The 20,495-nt window shown below is 46.0% G+C and overlaps 1 protein-coding gene across 1 annotated transcript in view; it reads left to right on the forward strand.

Moving 5' to 3' along the window:
• LOC124790933 (glutamate receptor ionotropic, kainate 5-like) overlaps positions 1 to 20,495 on the forward strand; it is a 173,461-nt gene that overhangs the window by 122,065 nt on the left and 30,901 nt on the right. The window contains exons 5-6 of the mRNA XM_047257824.1: positions 19,743 to 19,911; positions 19,960 to 20,005. Of these exons, the coding sequence (XP_047113780.1) occupies positions 19,743 to 19,911; positions 19,960 to 20,005 (215 nt within the window). The remainder of the gene's footprint in view (positions 1 to 19,742; positions 19,912 to 19,959; positions 20,006 to 20,495) is intronic.

Here is a 20,495-nt window from a genome sequence, read left to right on the forward strand (position 1 = left end):
TTTTTATGCTCGCTATTAACTCAGGATTATTTGTTGCTAAGAGGTCAAGTGTGTTTCCACAGCTGTTTACTCTTCGCATGGGCTCATGAACTAACTGCTCAAAATAATTTTCAGATAATGCGTTTAGCACAATTTTGGATGATGTTTATGCGTACCTCTGGAATTAAACATGTATCTTCGCCTACATATCGAGGGTAAGTTAAAGTCACCATCAACTAAATCGTATGAGTCGGGTACTTGTTTGAAATCGCACTCAAGTTTTCTTTGAACCTTTCAGCAGTTTTTATTTTATTCTGGTTGCCAACACTGACCTCTGCCCATACCAACTCACAGGAACTACCTAGTTCAATTTCGCGACAAGATAAACTTCTAACAGCAACAAACATGCCACCGCTAACCGCGTTTAGCCTATCCTTTGGGAACACTGTTAGGTTCTTCGCAAAAATATCGGAGAGCTTATCTCAGACTTTAGCCAGCTTTCAGTGCCTATAACGATTTCAGCATGTTTTTTCTATAAAAATTATTATTATATAACAACTGTTATACCGATGGTTCCTGTATCTACATTCTTCCTGTCTTCAGCCTGCACCCTTTGTGTTTTCCCGAGAACCTCTAACCTAGTAAACCGCCCAGTCCACGCCACTCCTATTCAGAGCTATCCAAAAAACTTGATCAACGGAAGGCGAGATATGACCCCCTGAAGAATGAAATTTTATGGAACATGCTGGTTCTGTGCTCTTTCGTACACGGACCGATTAACTGATATTAATGAAGACCTGTTTCATGTGAAACGATTGTCTCAGCCGAGGTATTTGAACTGCTGCTTTAAACGAGATAACTCGATGTCTTCAACTAACTATTTTAAAAAAGAGAGCATCGCGTTTCTGCCAGGCTGGTTGCCATTATATCATGGAAGTAATGTCCCACCGAAGTTATTATGTCACTGTAAATAAAAGGTGCCTCTGACTTTTAATAATTGTCAGCAATGTTAGACATCAGAACCACCTTTTATTATGTGGATATTTAGGTTATAAGGGACAAAAGGCTTTAAGTCTGAAGCAATCAATAAGTTGCTTGTAATCGCTATTTGATGAAAAGAGAAGTCAGTTCAACAGAATTATATCACAATTAATGGGACTATTTTTAAAAGCACTAGGCTGAAGAGCCGCAATATGGGTGGTGTCTGCTGTCTTTCCTCTCCATTCGTACGTGAATGAAATGAAAAACAAAGCGAAAAACAGGTGCAACAACAAAAATGGAAAGTTAGAAAGTTATCTTGTTTACATGTTTACAACATCCTGTTTTCTTTCTAAAATAACGTTAATATCCGTAGATTATTCAGAAGCCAAAGTTGTTATCCAACTGATGACACACAGTTATGGATATCATCCTCAGATTCGGTAGTTCTAAGTCTCTCAGAGCGCCACTAAGTAGCGAATAATTTTCCCAGTACTACATTGGTAGATGCGCCAGTAGAGGAGTGTACAGTTTACGGTCGGTAATCAGCCTTTGCGACACGTCGTATTTCCTCCTCCCCGTCGTCGCCTTCACGGCTCTGTAATGTAAATTTATGTAAATGGTAACGTTCTACGCAAAACACGAACGCTATCAGGGCCCGTATCATGACGTCAAGTGTGACGTACGCCGCCAATCAGGCCGCCTAGCCAGTGTGTTCCTGATCAAGAAGTCGTCGACGGTCGCTCGGCGTAGCGCTGCACTTTGCACATCACACCGTTAGCACCAGCATATGGAGCTCCAACTAGGCTGATGATTCAGCTAGTCATCAGCAATCAGCAGATGGATATCCAGGTGGCCAAAGGGTCGGTGGTGTCACTAAGGTTCTCTCATTCAAAAAATGGTTCAAATGGCTCTGAGCACTATGCGACTTAACTGCTGAGGTCATCAGTCGCCTAGAACTTAGAACTAATTAAACCTAACTAACCTAATTACATCACACACATCCATGCCCGAGGCAGGATTCGAACCTGCGACCGTAGCGGTCGTTCGGTTCCAGATTGCAGCGCCTAGAACCGCACGGCCACTCCGGCCGGCTCTCTCATTCACTCCCCCACTTCTCCACTGTTCATAATGTACATAAACGACTGATCAGTAATACCTCTCGTCGTATTAGCCCAGTCTTCCGGTGGCACTACTCTCTAAATAAGCAATAGAAGGATAAAAGCAACAATTACGCAGCTACAAAGACAACATTACAGATCAATGGGCAAATGAAAACTTAATCAAACTAAATGCAGAGGAAACTAAAGCTATAATGTTCATAAGACGTAGACCAACCCTGTGTGACAGAACGATCATTAACAACGCAGCGATTAAGTGGACACACGAAGTCACGTACATTGGTGTCTTAATAAAAAAAAAAAAAGCTTATATACGCTACTGGCCATTAAAATAGCTAAACCAAGAAGAAGTGCAGATGATAAATCGGTATACATTGGACAAATATATTACACTAGAACTGACATGTGATTACATTTACACGCAATTTGGGTGCATAGATCCTGAGAAATCAGTACCCAGAACAACCACCTCTGGCCGTAATAACGGCCTTGATACGCCTGGGCATTGAGTCAAACATAGCTTGGATGGCGTGTACAGGTACAGCTGCCCACGCGGCTTCAACACGATACCACAGTTCATCAAGAGTAGTGACTGGCGTATTGTGACGAGCCAGTTGCTCGGCCACCATTGACCAGACGTTTTCAGTTGCTGAGAGATCTGGAGAATGTGCTAGCCAGAGCAGCAGTCGAACATTTTCTGTATCCAGAAAGGCCTGTGCAGGACCTGCAACATGCGGTCGTGCATTATCCTGCTGAAGTGTAGGGTTTCGCAGGGATCGAATGAAGGGTAGAGCCACGGGTCGTAAGACATCTGACATGTAACGTCCACTGTTCAAAGTGCCGTCAATGCGAACAAGAGGTGATCGAGACGTGTAACCAATGGCACCCCATACTATCGCGCCGGGTGATACGCCAGTATGGCAACGATGAATACACGCTTCCAATGTGCGTTCACCGCGATGTCGCCAAATACGGATGCGACCACGATGATGCTGTAAACAGAACCTGGATTCATCCGAACAAATGACGTTTTGCCATTCGTGCACCCAGGTTCGTTGTTGAGTACACCATTGCAGGCGCTGCTTTCTGTGGTGCAGCATCAAGGGTAATCGCAGCCATGGTCTCCGAGCTGATAGTCCATGCTGCTGCAAACGTTGTCGAACTGTTCGTGCAGATGGGTGTTGTCTTGCAAACGTCCCCATCTGTTGACTCAGGGATCGAGACGTGGCTGCACGATCCGGATAAGATGTCTGTCATCTCGACTGCTAGTGATACGACGCCGTTGGGATACAGCATGGCGTTCCGTATTACCCTCCTGAACCCACCGATTCCATATTCTGCTAACAGTCATTGGATCTCGACCAACGCGAGCAGCAATGTCGCGATACGATAAACCGCCTCCGTACACGAGGCATCACAACAACGTTTCACCAGGCAACGCCGGTCGGCTGCTGTTTGTGTATGAGAAATCGGCTGGAAACTTTCCTGATGTCAGCACGTTGTAGGTGTCGCCACCGACGCCAACCTTCTGTGAATGCTCTGAAAACCTAATCATTCGCATATCACAGAATCTTCTTCCTGTTGGTTTAATTTCGCGTCTGTAGCACGTCATCTTCGTGGTGTAGCAATTTTAATCACCAGTAGTGTATAACACGCAGATACAAAACAAGGGGGATGTAACAGGACAAAACTATAGTAGTCAGGGCCCAGAACTGCAACGAGGCCGCACGCAGACAACAGATGCTGGACGTCGGACCACGAGCGCCGAAATCAAGCCACGGACATCAGCCGCAGGCGGCCGTCGCTCCTGTATGATCAGCACCCCTGAGCAGCATCAAGACTTCCGGACACCGTTCAAATGGTTCAAATGGCTCTGAGCACTATGGGACTTAACTTCTGAGGTCATCAGTCCCCTAGAACTAAGAACTACTTAAACCTTACCTAAGGACATCACACACATCCATGCCCAAGGCAGGATTCGAACCTGCGACCGCAGCGGTCACGCGGCTTCAGACTGTAGCGCCTAGAACCGCTCGGCCACTCCGGCTGACCCGGACACCGTCCCGGGTGTCAATGCTCCGGGGCCAGCCTTCGAGAAGCCATTCTGGCTCGACTTACAACAGACCCGAACATTTCCCTGTTCCAGATGATGCTCAATGGCTCTCAAACGCAGCCCTTCCACAAATTCTGTGTCGGGAACCAGAATTTAGCATTTAAACGCTGACCCAGCCGAGCACAACACGTTCGGCATGGTAGGGCCACACTCGGCTCCTGCCATGTGTCAGCCGGGAATCCTCGCTGTGAACTCTGCCGGCACCGAACCACAAAGGAGGGACCTCTGCCTGTCTGCCCCTCACCGTCGATCCAGACTTCGGGAAACGTCATCTTCGTGCACCGTGCGACCTCTTGAGTTAGAGAAGACCTGGTGGACGCATCCTCACATAACGGAGACACCACCGCAGCACTCTGTCTCCGGAGCAGCGCGTGCGTGCCACTTGCCATACGTCAACGTCTGCATCTACGACGCCAGAATATTACGAGGGGACTTCATGCAGCACTAGAGGATGGAGCACAATTAGTAAAGAACTAATAAAGGATTGTTGTATCTTAAACATGACCCGCCTCTGCTGCTGTCCACATCCCTCACCATCAACAGAGAACCCAGCCCACAGCCTAGCAGCCTACCTCTCTCACCTTTACAGGGAACAAATTACCAGCCTACTACATAAAATGTGCACGCTCTCAATGTGTTCACAAATGAATATCAGAAGAAACGTAAGTTCATACAAGACAACAATAGTTCCGGCCATTTCCTGCTGCTGCTGTAGGTGGAGGGACAACCAGCAGCACCAACATTAAAATTTAACACGTTCTACAGAACGAATGATTCCGAATGATAAGATGGGCACGAACACAAGATATGCACCAAAAATTAGACAGGGAAATAACCCAGAATCAAATCACAAAGCGTATACAGAAACTTCCGGAAAAAGCAGTTTTACTAAGACGGACATATTGATTACACAGGATCTGTTGCATCAGAAGGATAGCATCGAACTAAAGTGCCATGAAAAATAAAACAGGAATCCCAATAACTTAAAATATATAGTAACCTTACCAAGGTAGGTGTAAAAGGACCACTGGGCCCATAGGCCAACTAAATACGAAGAAGATATAAAATTACTCTTAAACCACTCATCCAGGAAGTCCAGCCACCAAAGGTAGTAGTATTTCTCAAACATCTCAAAAAGAAAGAGAAAGTCGTATCTAATCAACTTGCGCACATACCGACTGGCTCCGCTCTGCTTCGGAGAACAGAGAGACAAGTGACATCCTACAATGGTCAGCGGATACCGCTAAGAGGACAGTTAATTTACAAACAAGTAGGCTCTTACACTAACATTGCTCCAAAATCGACTGACGCATTTGGTACATGAAGCGTTGAATATCCTATGAGTCAAAATCGCAAATAATTTATTTTAGTTTATTACCAGTTTCAGCTACACGTGAACATCGTCAGATCATAAAAGCATTCTTGGTTAGTTTAATTGTCACGACAGCTCAAGACATCGTTAAAACCTTATTTAAAACTGACATCATCCAGATAGAAGTTATAAGTAAAATAACATTTCGTGTTATGTATGTAGACTGAAGTGGCGAGTGAAAATTTGTTCCATGGCCGGGAATCGAATCCGTGTCACCTGCTTATCTTTCTTTTCTTTTTCTTTTTTTTTTTGCAGGCAAGAGCTCTACCGCTTTTTTTAACATTTAAACAGGAACAACAGAACTCAAAAAACTACCTTTATGTTGGTATTACAAAATGAAATTAACAATTTCTTTATCATATACACATATAAGTTGAGAGGATAACTATAAACCGGACTGACGTAAAATTAACGTTGTGATAAGCAGTAAGCTTTGGAAAGGTAATCATACGTCAAATATAAAAGACACATTACCTTAAAAAGAAATGCTTCTCCAATTATGCTTCAAATTTCAATCAATATCTTTCACAAATTAAAGCAAATCCTGGTTCACATATAACATTTAAGTGAAGTTAAATTTCGGTAACAGCCACTGCATTGTCATACTACAAATAATATGTCAGTATTGCTTGAAAGCTAGTAAACTGAACATTATTATCGCATTACATAAAGAAAGAAACACACATCACAACGGAGAATCGTATTTCCAATCCCCCCCCCCGTGTTACGTCATCCGGGTATAAGTATAATGTATCCATCGATTCTTATCTTCTGTTCATTATTTCTTCGCATCGAAAATTTAACTTCTCCTATCCTGAACGTTCCAGGTATGCGGGGCTCTTGAAACGCACTCCATAGGAAGTTAGGGAAATGCTGTCGGAATTTCGGATTGTTCACGATCTTTAGATGTCGTTCCTGTAAAAAGGTCCAAAAGTCTATTACATTCTGTGGGTCATCTCTGAACAAATAGAGCACCGTCTGGCCTCGAAGCCACGTTACGGAATTCGTTTTGGTACGTGGGTATTACGTCCGTCCGGAAAGAATATAATCCCTGGTTCAATCTTGTCCCATTCGAAGAAAGAAAGCGATCATTTGTGTCGCCAAAAGCTGCACTTCTGCCGAAGGGCCGCATATGATGCGGTGTTCGTCGTTGTCCAGAGTTTGGCGCTGAGGGTACAATGGTGAATCTGTCATATGAATCGCATGGGGTCTGAACCGGGTGACATTTTTACCATTAACGCGTTGCACGCGTCTCTGTGTCTATGGAAACATGGAGTACCGATCAGCATACTATGTGCCAATTGATATGTGGATGCTTCCTCTCAATAGTTTTGCTGAGTCGTCCAGTCGTTAGTATCCGATATACGAGGCGTGTTTTTTTAAGTAAGTACCGTTTTGAAATTACAAAAAGACGTGCTAAGATATCTCAATTTTATTTTTACATGTAAGCTTGTACCTTATCTATTTTTCTACATAATTTCCGTCAATGCTGAGGCACTTGTCATAACGTTGTACCAGTTTTTTAATACCCTCCTCATAGAAGTCTGCCGCCAGACTTGTTAACCACTGCATCACCACTGTTTTGACTTCGTGATCGTCTTGAAGACGCTGACCGCCCAGGTGTTTCTTCAAGTGCAGGAACAGATGGTAGTCACTGGGTGCAAGATCGGGGTTGTACGGAGGATGATCTAGAGTTTCCCATCGAAAAGATATGATGAGATCTTCGGTCTGATTCGCCACATGCGGACGGGCATTGTCTTGCAGCAAAACGATGCCCTTGCTCAACTTCCATGGACTGTTGCTTTGATTCTGGTGTGACGTAGGCCAATCATGTTTCATCGCCCGTAACAGTTTGGCTTAAGAAATCATCACCGTCGTTGTGGTACCCCTCAAGGAAAGTCAATGCACTGTCTAAACGTTTGGTTTTGTGCACATTTGTCAACATTTTCGGTACCAAACGAGCGCACAATTTTCGGTAATTCAAGTGCTCGGTCACAACGCCATACAAAACACTACGAGAAACATTAGGAAAGTCATCCCGCAAGGAGGAAATCGTAAAGCGTCTGTTTTCCCTCACGTTATTGTCCACTTCCTGCACCAAACTTTCATTAACGACCGAAGGACGCCATCTCCGTCGTTCATCATGCACATTTGTGCTGCCATCTTTAAATGCTCTCACCCACTTTCTTACCATTTCATCACTCATAATGTTTTCTCCGTAAACTGCACAGATCGCGCGATGAATATCGATCTCTTTTAGGTCTTAAGCACTAAGAAATTTTATAAGAGCCCGTACTTCACAGTCGGTGGGACTCACGATTATCGGAGGCATCTTAAACACTTAGTACTCAACGTAAACAAGGAAGAATTATTGGGATATCTTAGCAGGTCTTTTTGTAATTTCAAAACGGTACTTGCTTGAAAAATACGCCTCGTACGTCACGCGCCGTTGCAGGTCTGGTTTCCGACAGAGCCTTATGAACGTAGCTGTACTCTATAAAAAAAAGTGCGTATATGCTGGAGTGACTGGGAAATGTCCCAGACCGCCACTGGCGCCATTCGAGAAACTGGTGCTAGTTCTCCTATTAAGATACTTGTCAGACAAGTCTGATGTCGTCTCCACAGTTTCAGCATTGTGCTGTTATATAGTGTCACCGGTCGATCACGAACATGCGCAGGACCAAGCCCACCCCTACTAAGAGGAAGGGTATGGGCGTTGTATGTTACTTTAAAAAGTAGATCTGCACTCACAAAGGAACCGAACGCCGCCAGTATTCATGGGCCTGCCGCTGTGGCCGAGTGGTTCTAGGCGCTTATGTCTGGAGCCGTGCTGCTGCTACTGTCGCAGGTTCGAATCCTGCCTCGGGCATGGATGTGTGTGATGTCCTTAGGTTAGTTAGGTTTAAGTAGTTCTAAGTCTAGGGGATTGATGACCTCAGATGTTAAGTCCCATTGTGCTTAGAGCCATTTGAACCATTTTGAACAAGTATTCGTCGTGCTATCGTCACCGACATTGGGAGAACTTGAGCAAAATGCGGATTTCGTGACGACAGGTAGGTGTTAACATACGTGACCCGCTGGATCGTGGCTGTCGCCCGTGTGATGCCTCTAACGCCCATCCGGACAGACCGTTTCTTATAGCTGTACGCTGCTGTGCGACGTATGTCGTTGGTAAAAACAATACCTAGGCATTTCAAGGTATCCATGAGGCTTAAGGGTGTTACACATTCTTCCGCCAGTTCATATTTATACGGCTGCCAGTGGCCGTTCCATATTTGCGTATCCAATCTAAAGCCACACTCATATCGTCTTCATTCCGTACTATCAGCACCCGGTCATCCGAGTAAGACTTGTACGTAAATGTGTCTCCTCGCAAAGTCAGTCCTGTCAAGCGGCGTTGTAGACCGCAAAGTAACGGGTCGAGAGCCAGTGCATGTAACGTCGGTGGTAAGGGACATCTTTGTCTGACCGATCTCGCTACGACTAGATATTTTATCGTACAGCCATTGACGAGAACTTTGGAGGAGGCACTGCTGAGTAGCCGCATCACGACAGCGATAAATGGTCGTGGAAAACGCATGTGTCTCAGGACGTCTGCAAGATAGTTACGGCTGACTCTATCAACGGCTTGATCAAAACTTATTGACGATAGTGCGCCACCGAGGCGGCACGTCTTTGCTAGGGCGATCAAATCACGATATTCAACAAGTGCCGTCTGGGTGATCTCCGCCGAGCGAAGGTTGATCGAGAGAGAGAACTTGGCGCAATACTATTCGGACACTTGCTGCTAAACTCGCAGTTAAGGAGCGTCAGTTATCGGCAGTCCCATATCCATGTACCACCTGAGGATTTGTGTGTCAGGATGATCAGCCCCTCCACAAAAGCCGGTGATAAAGGTAAGTCAGGAGACGTTAATTCGCGGCAGATAGTAGTCCATCGTGGTGCGATCACCTAGCTAAAGGTCCTGCATAATTCCAGAGGGGGGCCATCCGGTCGCGGCGATTTGTTCACCGCTCCCCTACCAATGGTCTCCATCACTTCCTCCTCTGTAATCTCCTCCATCAGTTGTGCTTTCGCCTCTGGATCAATGGTGCCGAAAATAGTATGCTTAACTTCGTAAATGGCTGAGTGTAATGGCTGAGTGTAATGTTCTACAAAGGCATTGCCTATTTCTTGTTGCGATGTTAGGTGTCTGGCATCACCCGTGTCCACGGTATGTACTAGGGCTGTTCGTCGTCTTTTGTTTTCGTCGATGATGTAACACATCGATGGGCGTTCTCCTGCAACCCCATCTAGTGTCCGTGTCGTGACCGTCGTACCTTCGGGTGGCGTCGCATGATAGATATAATTTTGGCCTTTGCTCGTTGTACCGCCTCTTGCCGCTCCGGAGAAGGCATTTCTTCGGCGCATTCCTGTAGCACCGTGAAATAGAAGTCCATCGTCTGACGTCGCCACACTGCCTGCTCACGACCATATGTCATCATTGCACGGCACAGTGCCAGTCTGGAGCAACCCATCCACCAACTTAGGGTAGTGGGATACGACCGAAGGCGTCGTTCGCAAGATCACCAACCATCTTCAATGAAGTCTCGACAAGCTGGGTCCCGTAGTCGGCGACATTCATTTTCCAAGTACCGCGGCTACGCCACACTTGCTGCCGCCGGAAGGAGACTGTACATATTAATGCTGTATGGTCGGTATAGGCTGTAGGCCACAGCTCTGCTTCCAGCACGTCAGTGTTAAGATTGCATGTGACATATACTCAGTCAAGACGACTAGCGGAGTGACTCGCTGTACGAGTGTATCCAGGACGGAGGCCATGGACGTACTCCCAGATGTCAACCAGACGCATACTCTGCACCAAGCTTCGTAGTTCTGGGCACGGGTTATATCGCGGGAATTGGTCTTTCGGTGCTAGCACACAATCAAAATCTCCGCCTAGGATTAATCGGTCGTGAAGAGCGGGGCAAATTCGTCTGCGAAGAAGCGGGAACGCTCTCGCCTCCTGTCTGTTCCTGACGGTGCATACGTGTTGATGTGTCGCACACGAAGTACTGTCATTGCTAATCCCCGTGCCGACTGTAGGTACAGTACATCCTCTGCCGTGATGCCTTCTTTAAGAAGTATTGTTATGCCGCTGCCAGTTTCGGACGCTGCTGTCGAGACGATAGCGTTCTGGATGAGGAGTCTACGGACCCTCTGTAAGGTGGCCGTCTTCCTCAGCCGTTCTTTGATCGTCTCCCTCTATACGTATTAAGGAGCCGTCCGACGGGGATAGACGTCGTTTCTTGCGCCGTTTCGGAGACCTTTGCCTCCGCGTGTGCATTTCCATATCCGAATGCGGGCGAGTGTCTCTGTCACCACTGCAGTCTGACACGAAGGCAGCCGTTGGCACTATTCGACTGTCGATGACCATTTGCTCATCCGATCTCTGTACGGGTGATTTCGGTCGGTGCTGCTCGGTGTGTGTGTGTGGGGGGGGGGGGGGGGGGGAGGGGGAGGGGGGCGTCGCCGCCGTCGTCGGCTTCTCGACTGGCCTGTCCAGCTGTTGGGCGTTGTCACTGCTCGGTGGGGCGTTCTTCCGGAACACATTTGCATATGTGACAGGGAGAGAAGTCGCCACAGGTGTTGCTAGAGCTTCACCTGTCGGTATTTGCGAAATTCATCGTTGGAGACACGCTGAGCGAACGTGGTCCTCCTGACCACAACCTGAGGAAGTTTTCGGCTGACCATCGTAAATGACTATCGCTTTGCAGCCTCCAATTATGAGATAAGGTGGCACATGTTTTGATAGCTCGATCCTTATTTGTCGCACACTATTAAGTGAGAGAGGGAGATCGTGTGACGAGGGCCTTTCGTCGGGTAGACCGTTCGCCTGGTGCAAGTCTTTCGATTTGACGCCGCTTCGGTGACTTGAGCGTCGATGGGGATGAAATGATGATGATTAGGACAACACAACACCCAGTCCCTGAGCGGAGAAAATCTCCGACCCAGCCGGGAATCGAACCCGGGCCCTTAGGATTGACATTCTGTCACGCTGACCACTCATTTACGGGGGGCGGACACATTATTAAGTACCGGGTATGGTAAAGGTTGTCCATTTTTCGGCTATGTCACTAAGTACCCGATCATAGAGTTGTAGCACGATAATCACGATCTTGGGCGGAACCTCGAATGGTAGCTCAAATACTCTTACAGTTCTCAGTCCAAGTCCTGCATGATCAATGGCTACCGTTCCGACATGGTCGTCTGAATGTTTACATTTAAGTCCATCTTTATGGTCGCGTAAGATTTTGTTACACCCAGTATCGTTGATCAGTTTGAAGTAGACCACACTGCTTGTGATAGAAAAGTGGATACTAATCATATCCTGTGGTTCACTTTTAAATTCTTCACGTATAAATCGTTCTACTTCAAATGCCTTCGATCGTGCAAAGACATTATTAAAGCTGATCTTGATAGTAGAGGGGGTTGGGTTGGGGGTTGTTTGGGGAAGGAGACCAGACAGCGAGGTCATCGGTCTCATCGGATTAGGGAAGGACGGGGAAGGAAGTCTGCCGTGCCCTTTGAAAGGAACCATCCCGGCATTTGCCTGGAGCGATTTAGGGAAATCTCGGAAAACCTAAATCAGGATGGCCGGACGCGGGATTGAACCGTCGTCCTCCCGAATGCGAGTCCAGTGTCTAACCACTGCGCCACCTCGCTCGGTTCGATAGTAGATTGTCGGCACGAATGAACCATTCTTGTTCGAAAGTGTAAGAACTAGCGAAGGCTAACATGAAGTAAACAACCGCGCAAGCGCGAAGCTCCGCGGCAGGGACGTAAACAGACGACCGGGCAGCACGACTGCGGAAAGCAGACTGCTTACTAAGCAGACGCGTTAGCCACTAAGCCACCATGGCACAGTGGTTCACACACCTACACGGATTATCCCGGCGTGCCTCCCTCTTCGATCCAAATTCTCATTGCCGCCCCACTCTACTGTAAATTCGCCGGCATTGGTACAAATTTTCACTCGTCGCTTCAGGAGACCAGTAAAGTCTCTGAAATTGTGTCATTTCATTTGTATTAGCTCAAATGGCTCTGAGCACTATGGGACTCAACATCTAAGGTCATAAGTCCCCTAGAACTTAGAACTACTTAAACCTAACTAACCTAAGGACATCACACACACCCATGCCCGAGGCAGGATTCGAACCTGCGACCGTAGCAGTCCTACGGTTCCGGACTGCAGCGCCAGAACCACTAGACCACCGCGGCCGGCTTCATTTGTATAACATTTCATCGTTCATAACCAGACAAGTAGAACGAAGGTCATAAAACTGATGCATTATGCCGTTAGAACTTAGTAACTTACACAATTTTATTAGTATTTGTATTATCATAGCAAAGATCATCATGAGTATGTTATTATAACGTGATATATGAGAATAACATTGCAGTTAATGACTATTCCAAAGGTCAAGAAATACAATGTTTGACATGTACATCGTGTAAACGTGTGACCAGTACTTCAGTGAAGAGAGGACTGAAAAGAATACTGAGTATATATTGTGTTAACTTATACTATGTATCTGGGAATTCCTTTTATTTCGTTAATTTTTGTAGGTGGTTTCCCTTGTTCCCAATTGGCTTTTCCCCTCGCAAGAAGTACACTCATTAAGGATAGGTGCGTATTTATTATCAAACTGTTGTGCTTGCACTTAACATTAATCTGACATGGGTAAACATCGTTACGCTCCTTACAGACATTGTGCGGGCTTCCAAGGCTGAGCTCGCACCTTTGGCCGAGCCTCGGGGTGTATACAAAGCGACGTAACTGGTCACATGGTGGCCAGTGTTTGGACGTCGCGGACTGCAGAAGCTAGTGCGTTATAAGAATCAGAATTATACAGTGCCTCCACATCATCCAGTCAGCAACACACACACTCATGATCCCAGAGAGTCCCGTAGCCCATATGGCGCAGGTACAAGCTGCCACCACCGCCACTCACACCAATGCCGATGGCACGGTGGCAGTGCCACCCCCGAACCCACCACAAGCCACTTGCACCCTTGAAAGGACGATTGAGGGACGATGGTAGCCAATGTAGACAGAACTATGCCCACCACCCTGGCCTCTCCTGGCAAGCACTTCCCTGAATGCAGCCCACGTTATGCCTCGCAAACACTGGATAAACCACAGCCATCCAGTGCACCGACTGGTCACGCCTCCAACGTCATCACGCTGGAACTTTAGAGCGTTACGTGCCTGTTAAAGGAGCGAGGATTTAGTACCTTAACTCAGAGACATAAACTTTAGTCAGGGTCGAAACCTTAAGATCATAGACGTGAGGCACCAGTGACAGGTATGTTGGACACGGCCACAAGCAAGCAGGCGAGCAGCTTTATGAGAAAACGTTCATGGAATTGCCCAAAAACATAAATTTCCAATTTATGTTTTGTTTATTTGTAGAACTCATCGATTATAATTCCCCTAAATTTCAGTTTTGAAATCGCATTTGAAGTACATGAAAAATAATTAAATACATGACACGAATTTCCTGCCACGCCTTCTTTTTGAAGCAACACTTCAGTACTAGCTTGGTGAACAACATTCCGTGGATTACTTTCAATTAAACTTGCACAGGATACATGTAGAAGGCTGTGATTCACACTTTTGGTTTCAAACAATGGAAAATCCAGGGTGGAATGTAACAATACCAGAGAATGAAAGTTGCTGTTCACCATACAGTGGAGATGCTGAGTCGCGATAGACGCAACAAAAAGATACACACAATTATAGCTTTCAGCCATTAAGGCTTTTGTCAGCAGTAGGCACACATACACACATGCAAACACACACACGCAAACGCAACTTGTACACACGTCTGCAGTCTCAGAGAACTGAAACCACACTGCGAGCAGCAGCACCAGTGCATGATGGGAGTGGCGAATGGGTGGGGTAAGGAGGAGGCTGGGGCAGGGAGGGGGAGGGATGTATGGTGGGAGTGGCGGACAGTCAAGTGTTGCAGTTTAGACAGAGGGCAGGAGAGGTCATCTATCCCTTTCATGGGATAGGTGATGTTATGGACCAGACTGGAGTAGGTGGTGGTAGGAGTATGTATGGGTCAGGTCTTGCATCTAGGTCTATTACAGGAGTATGAGCCATGAGGTAAGGGATTGGGAGCAGGGGTTGTGTAAGGATGGACGAGTATATTGAGTACTATATTGTGTATGGCCGAAAGCTGAAATTGTGTGAATCTTTTTGTTGTGCCTATCACGAATCAGCATCTCCGATATATGGTGAGTAGCAACTTTCCTTCTCTGGTATTGTTACACTCTTTGGTTTCATATATCATCTGTGGCTCTGTTCCATATCTTAGAAACAATAAGAAATCAGCTGCTTTGTTTATGATGAATCAAATCCGCTGGTGGACACAACAGACACACAAAGAAGACGATAGACGTTCTGCAAGTGTATTACGGAAAGGCTATCTGACAGAACTCCTTGCAGTATGAGCTAAATATTTCTACACGGTGTCAACAGATGAACATCCGATTAATCATCCGTGCCACATCAGCTGGTGTAAATATCTACGGGTTCAATGGGGTAACAACTTCCACATCCACAAGGAGAGGCTGCCAAATTGTATCCTCGATGTTGTCAAGCCCACTTACAGATTTTTGGCGGATCCAGAACTTCTATAAAATTTTCTTAAGAGCAAAACCCGGAATCCAAATTATTCATTAAATTCACTGCTATGGAAGCGAGTCCCTAAAACCACATTTTCATTTGCTACAGTTGTCAGAATTGCAATTTACGATGCAGTTCTTGTGTTAAGTGGCGGGAACGTAGAGAAGATAAATGTGTTAGAGAGAATGAGCTTTAAGACAGGAAATTTCACTCGAGAGTTATTGAGAGAAATACGTTTATAGTGCCTCTCTGTACCTGAAAAGTCAGTTGAAGACCCGGTAAACAAAAGAAGGAAGAAAACGAGAAAACAGAAGAGAAGCCTTGAAGGGAAAGAGGACCCTGAGTACAAATCTGGAACCTTCGGAAGAGGTGCCAGAAGAAAAAAGGTTAAGTTGAACTTCAAAAACTGCATTTCCTAAATATTATGTTTTCTTACATTTATGTACCGTTTTTCAGGATCTATGAAGGCCAGAATTATGAAATTTTGTACACTCTTTCGATAAGCAAAATAAATGTTGTGCCGGCCTGGGTGTCCGAGCGGTTCTAGGCGCTACAGTCTGGAACCGCGCGACCGCTACGGTCGCAGGTTCGAATCCTGCCTCGGGCATGGATGTGTGTGATGTCCTTAGATTAGTTAGGTTTAAGTAGTTCTAAGTTCTAGGGGACTGATGACCTCAGATGTTAAGTCCCATAGTGCTCAGAGCCATTTGAACCATAAATGTTGTCTCAAATTCTGAGATATGGAACAAAGGGCTTGGACTTTTGCATGAATTTTCTATTGAAGTTGCAGAACTATAATTAAAAAAATTATTAAAATTTTCCTATTCGACATATTCAAAACGCTCAACATACATAAATAAATTAAACAAAGAAAATTTTCTAGAAATCTCTTGATTAGTTTCTGAGAAAATGGTACACACATTTCTGATAATAAAATTTTTAAATTTCATAATAAGTTAAATATGTATAATCTAAGGAGAGGTTGTTATCCCTGTGAGTCTGTAAATATTTACACCAGCGAATGTGGCATAGATCGTTAATTGGATGTTCATTTATGGACACCATGTAAATGTGTTAATTTCTCGTAAAGCATGGGACAAAATTTCATTGCCGTATCTTCACAATTGTGGATTTGGTGCGTGTTCTAAATAGTGTCTGTTTTTCATTAACGTCCCCTCTTAAAGAATCACGCAGCTTGAAAAACCAGTGGGCTTACTTGCAGTATGTCTGTAACGCTATTGAACAGGAGCCTTAACGGTACCAGCACAGCGATCATGTATATTTTATCTTGGATTACACTTTCGGAATACTCCCTTGCTACTTAAGAGTTTGCCTTTTGACGACTTCGGCTTTTTTCCGGTTTTTGATCGGTCTGCCGACGTATTTCGACAAACGACTTGCTGGCCGAACGGCGTCCGTGGCTCGGGCATCTTGTGAGACCGCCAATTCACCACTTCAGCTTGTGGCTTTCGCATATTTGCTACCCTACGCAAGTCAACATACACGATTCCGTTTTTTTTTCTCTTTTTTTTTTTTTTTTTTTTTTTTTTTTGAGGAATTGGGTATGCCAACAACCATAGTGTTTATAAAACATATGAATTACGCGCAGTTTCGACTGTTTCCTTAGCCGAGTGCTCAGCGTGTCCGGCTGTCACGAGCGGGTCTGTGTTCCACTCCCGGCCAAGTCGGGATTTTTTTTTTCGCTCGGAGACTGGGTGTTACGTGGTCCTCATTATCATTTCATCATCATCGACACACAAACCGTTCAGTATGACGTCACCTGAGAAGACAACTCGGCGGCCGAACTACACCAGGTTGGGCCTCCCCACCACCAATGTCATACGATCATTTCATTTTATTTCACTTCATTCCCGTCATCTTCAGACCGCTATGCAAAGCCAATAGTGATATCCAAAACCCCGGTGCATTAGGACAGGTATCATGTACATTAGTGTATTGTTAGATGGCTGAAGTGCACGTGTTGTGTAAATAGAAATCCATGAAACCAGTGAACATACATCGTACCTCACCATTTATTTACATAGGTGCCTGAAGACGACACTAATTTAGTGTAGAAACAGGTCACATAATAACATGTTTTACTTAAAGTGAACCGTGAATTTACTTTCAAAAAAATTGTTTTAAAGAATTTTTCTTTATTTACTAGCGATTCATCGAGAACATTAACATATTTAATCACACTAGGTGAGCGTGGAAGTAGTTGCCAGGAAGTAACCGATGGAAAATGAAATTACTTTTAACAAATGTAATTTTTATTCTTAAAAGCCTTTTCAAAAACATACTTAAAATTATAAGCAGAAAAGCACCCTCGAAATATCAAGTTACAATTTTACTTAGAGGCAGAAGGAACAATATTAACAATAGGAGCCTTCGGCTCCCTTTCAACACGGCCGTAGTCATGACCGCTCACAACAACCTCTGGAAGAGTACACTGGTGCAAATCTGCAACACACCAGATTACTTTAAACTAAAAAATTTTTAACAACTCACACAAACACGTAAACTATGCACCCCGTAAGAGGGATGGAAATGGTACAACACTCAAATTATTCGCCACCGAAAGTGCAATTTGTTTTCTCTCTCTCTCTTTTTTTTTTAAGGACTCTTACAACCTTATAACTTAAAATGACTATTTAAATAAAACCCATGAAATGCAGACTTACATAAAATGTAAAACATACTCTGCAATACACATACACCACCTCGCAAGATGATAGGCAAGATAAAAACATATTTCAAGAATTCGGCGTTTAAGCAATAAATTCGTTAACACCGAATCCGACAAACATGACAGAGGCAGCTATTAACGTACGGCAGACCGACAGACAGACAGACACTAACTGCCTAACAAATGCGAATGAAAGACAGGCGAGCAAGCTGGGGACGAGACTAACCAAGAAAACATGTCGAATTTAACAAGTAAATGAAACAACTTATCAGCATTCACTTAACTTCTAATAAACTGCGATTGCTGGCAAAGACCTGGCGCAGCACCCCCAACGCTCTCCCGAACCGTCCGCTGCCAGCCGCTTCAACGGACGCAGGAAGGCGCGCCGATCTCCCGTCTCGCGGCGTCGCAGCTCGCACCGGCCAGCCCGATGTCGTGGATCCGCTCCTGTTGCTTTCTTGTGAACCGCGAAGCCACTACCCCTTTCTATATGGCGCTGCCCACTGGACTCACGTGGGGACCTCACATCCGCCGACGCTCAAGGCGGACAAGTCATCTCGTGTCTCAGTGCGCGACCGACCAACCGACCGATCCAACCGCCAATGACCGTTCCCTAACGCGCAGACTCAGACGCAGGAACTCAGCCCCGACCGGGTGACCACTAGCCGACTTCCGTTACTGGCGGAGTGGCACGTCTCTTTTTTTTTTTTTTTTTTTTTTTGGCTTTTAAGTTTGATCCAGACGACAGACATACTACCACTCCGACGACAGACAGACACTACCTGCCGCACAAAAGCAAACGAGAGACAGACCAGCAACTGGTGACGCGAGACTGACCTAGCCTCACTCCGACTGACTGCCTTAATGTACGGCAGACCGACAGACAGACAGAGACTGACTGCCCGACACTGAGCCGGCTGACCAATTGACTAGACTCAGACTGACAGACTGACCGACTTTTTTTTTCCTTTATTGTTATTTTCAAACCTGTTAACAGGCAGGCCACCAGCAGCATGCTACGCCGCTCTTTGGCCTCAGAGAACACACAAGATACAAATGAAGACATCGAGAGAAAAAAACATGGTGGACATAGAAACGTAGACAAACACTTTTTAAAATACATGAAGCCGTTCACGGGCGTAGAGTCCAAGATAAAATCTGTTCCGACACTTGGACAGAGACGAACAGTGTCACACGTGAACGTAGGTGCACAAAAACGAATAACACTGAACCACTTAAGCACAAAACGACGACACACACAGAACACGAGGCGTTGATCTCCGGCGCGCGAATGCCCGACTGCGGAGCTCATAGCGCCCCTTCAATGCACGTGAACAGGCAGCCTTTCCCCTTTCCCACCAGAGGGAGACACCAAAGCTGCGATTGCCACAGCGAGCAAATTTTGTTACGGCTCATAAAGTACGGCTATTGGCGTTTCTTTCTGCCGGCCGCGGTGGCCGTGCGGTTCTAGGCGCTGCAGTCCGGAACCGCGCTGCTGCTACGGTCGCAGGTTCGAATCCTGCCTCGGGCATGGATGTGTGTGATGTCCTTAGGTCAGTTAGGTTTAAGTAGTTCTAAGTTCTAGGGGACTGATGAGCTCAGATGTTAAGTCCTACAGTGCTCAGAGACATTTGAACCATTGGCGTTTCTACAAGTTTATGACCAGCAGCCATCCCACGTTCACTTCAGTGATGGATCGTCTAAAACGACTCTGTCTGGTCTGGTTGCAAAGTGTTCCTGTATTGTGACTGAATCTGTCTGGTCTGGTTGCAGAGTGTTACTGTATTGTGACTGACCTGCTGCGGTGTTTGCAGCGCGGCGTTCGTGTTCCGGCAGCCGCCGCTGTCGCTGGTGAGCAACCTGTTCACGCTGCCCTTCAGCCGCGCAGTCTGGGCCTCGGCGGCAGCGCTTGTGGCGATGTGCGCCGCTCTGCTGCTGGCCGCCACCCGCTGGGAGTGGCGCCGCGGAGACCCGCAGCTGACGGCCGACCTGCTGCAGTTCCACGCGGCCGGCGCGCAGCTGCGGGACAAGTGGGGCGAGGTCGCCATGCTCGCCGTGGGAGCCGTCTGCCAGCAGGGTGAGTCAGTCCAGGGACTTTCTGTAACTGGTGAAAATATAAGACGCAACAATGTGATTACTCGTCGCCCATGCACGTTTAAAAACCGTTACACTCACAAGGGGAGGCCACGACGTTTGGAACGCGAATTTACTGCGAACTTCGTACACTCGTAGTAATCCATGAGGACAACAAAATGTATAAGCAGTAGCCCGTACTTCTCAAGCGTTACTGAGAAAATCGCAAGATAATTTCTGTCGTCAAATATACAGGGTGTCCCCGCTATCTTGCCCTCCCAAAATATCTCTGGAACAATAACAGCTATTGGAAAACGACTTTCACCGGTATCAATGTAGGGCTGGGGCCCATGAATGTACATATTTGGAAACATTCTAAAACGAAAGCATATGTATTTTTAAAAACAAACATGTTTTTTTTAGATGGACCTCCTATATTTTTGCTTCAGCAGTCCATAGTATGACAAAGCACATACACAATGGCGTTGATTGCA

This window comes from Schistocerca piceifrons, chromosome 1, assembly GCF_021461385.2.
Source record: "Schistocerca piceifrons isolate TAMUIC-IGC-003096 chromosome 1, iqSchPice1.1, whole genome shotgun sequence".
Classification (NCBI taxonomy): domain Eukaryota; kingdom Metazoa; phylum Arthropoda; class Insecta; order Orthoptera; family Acrididae; genus Schistocerca; species Schistocerca piceifrons.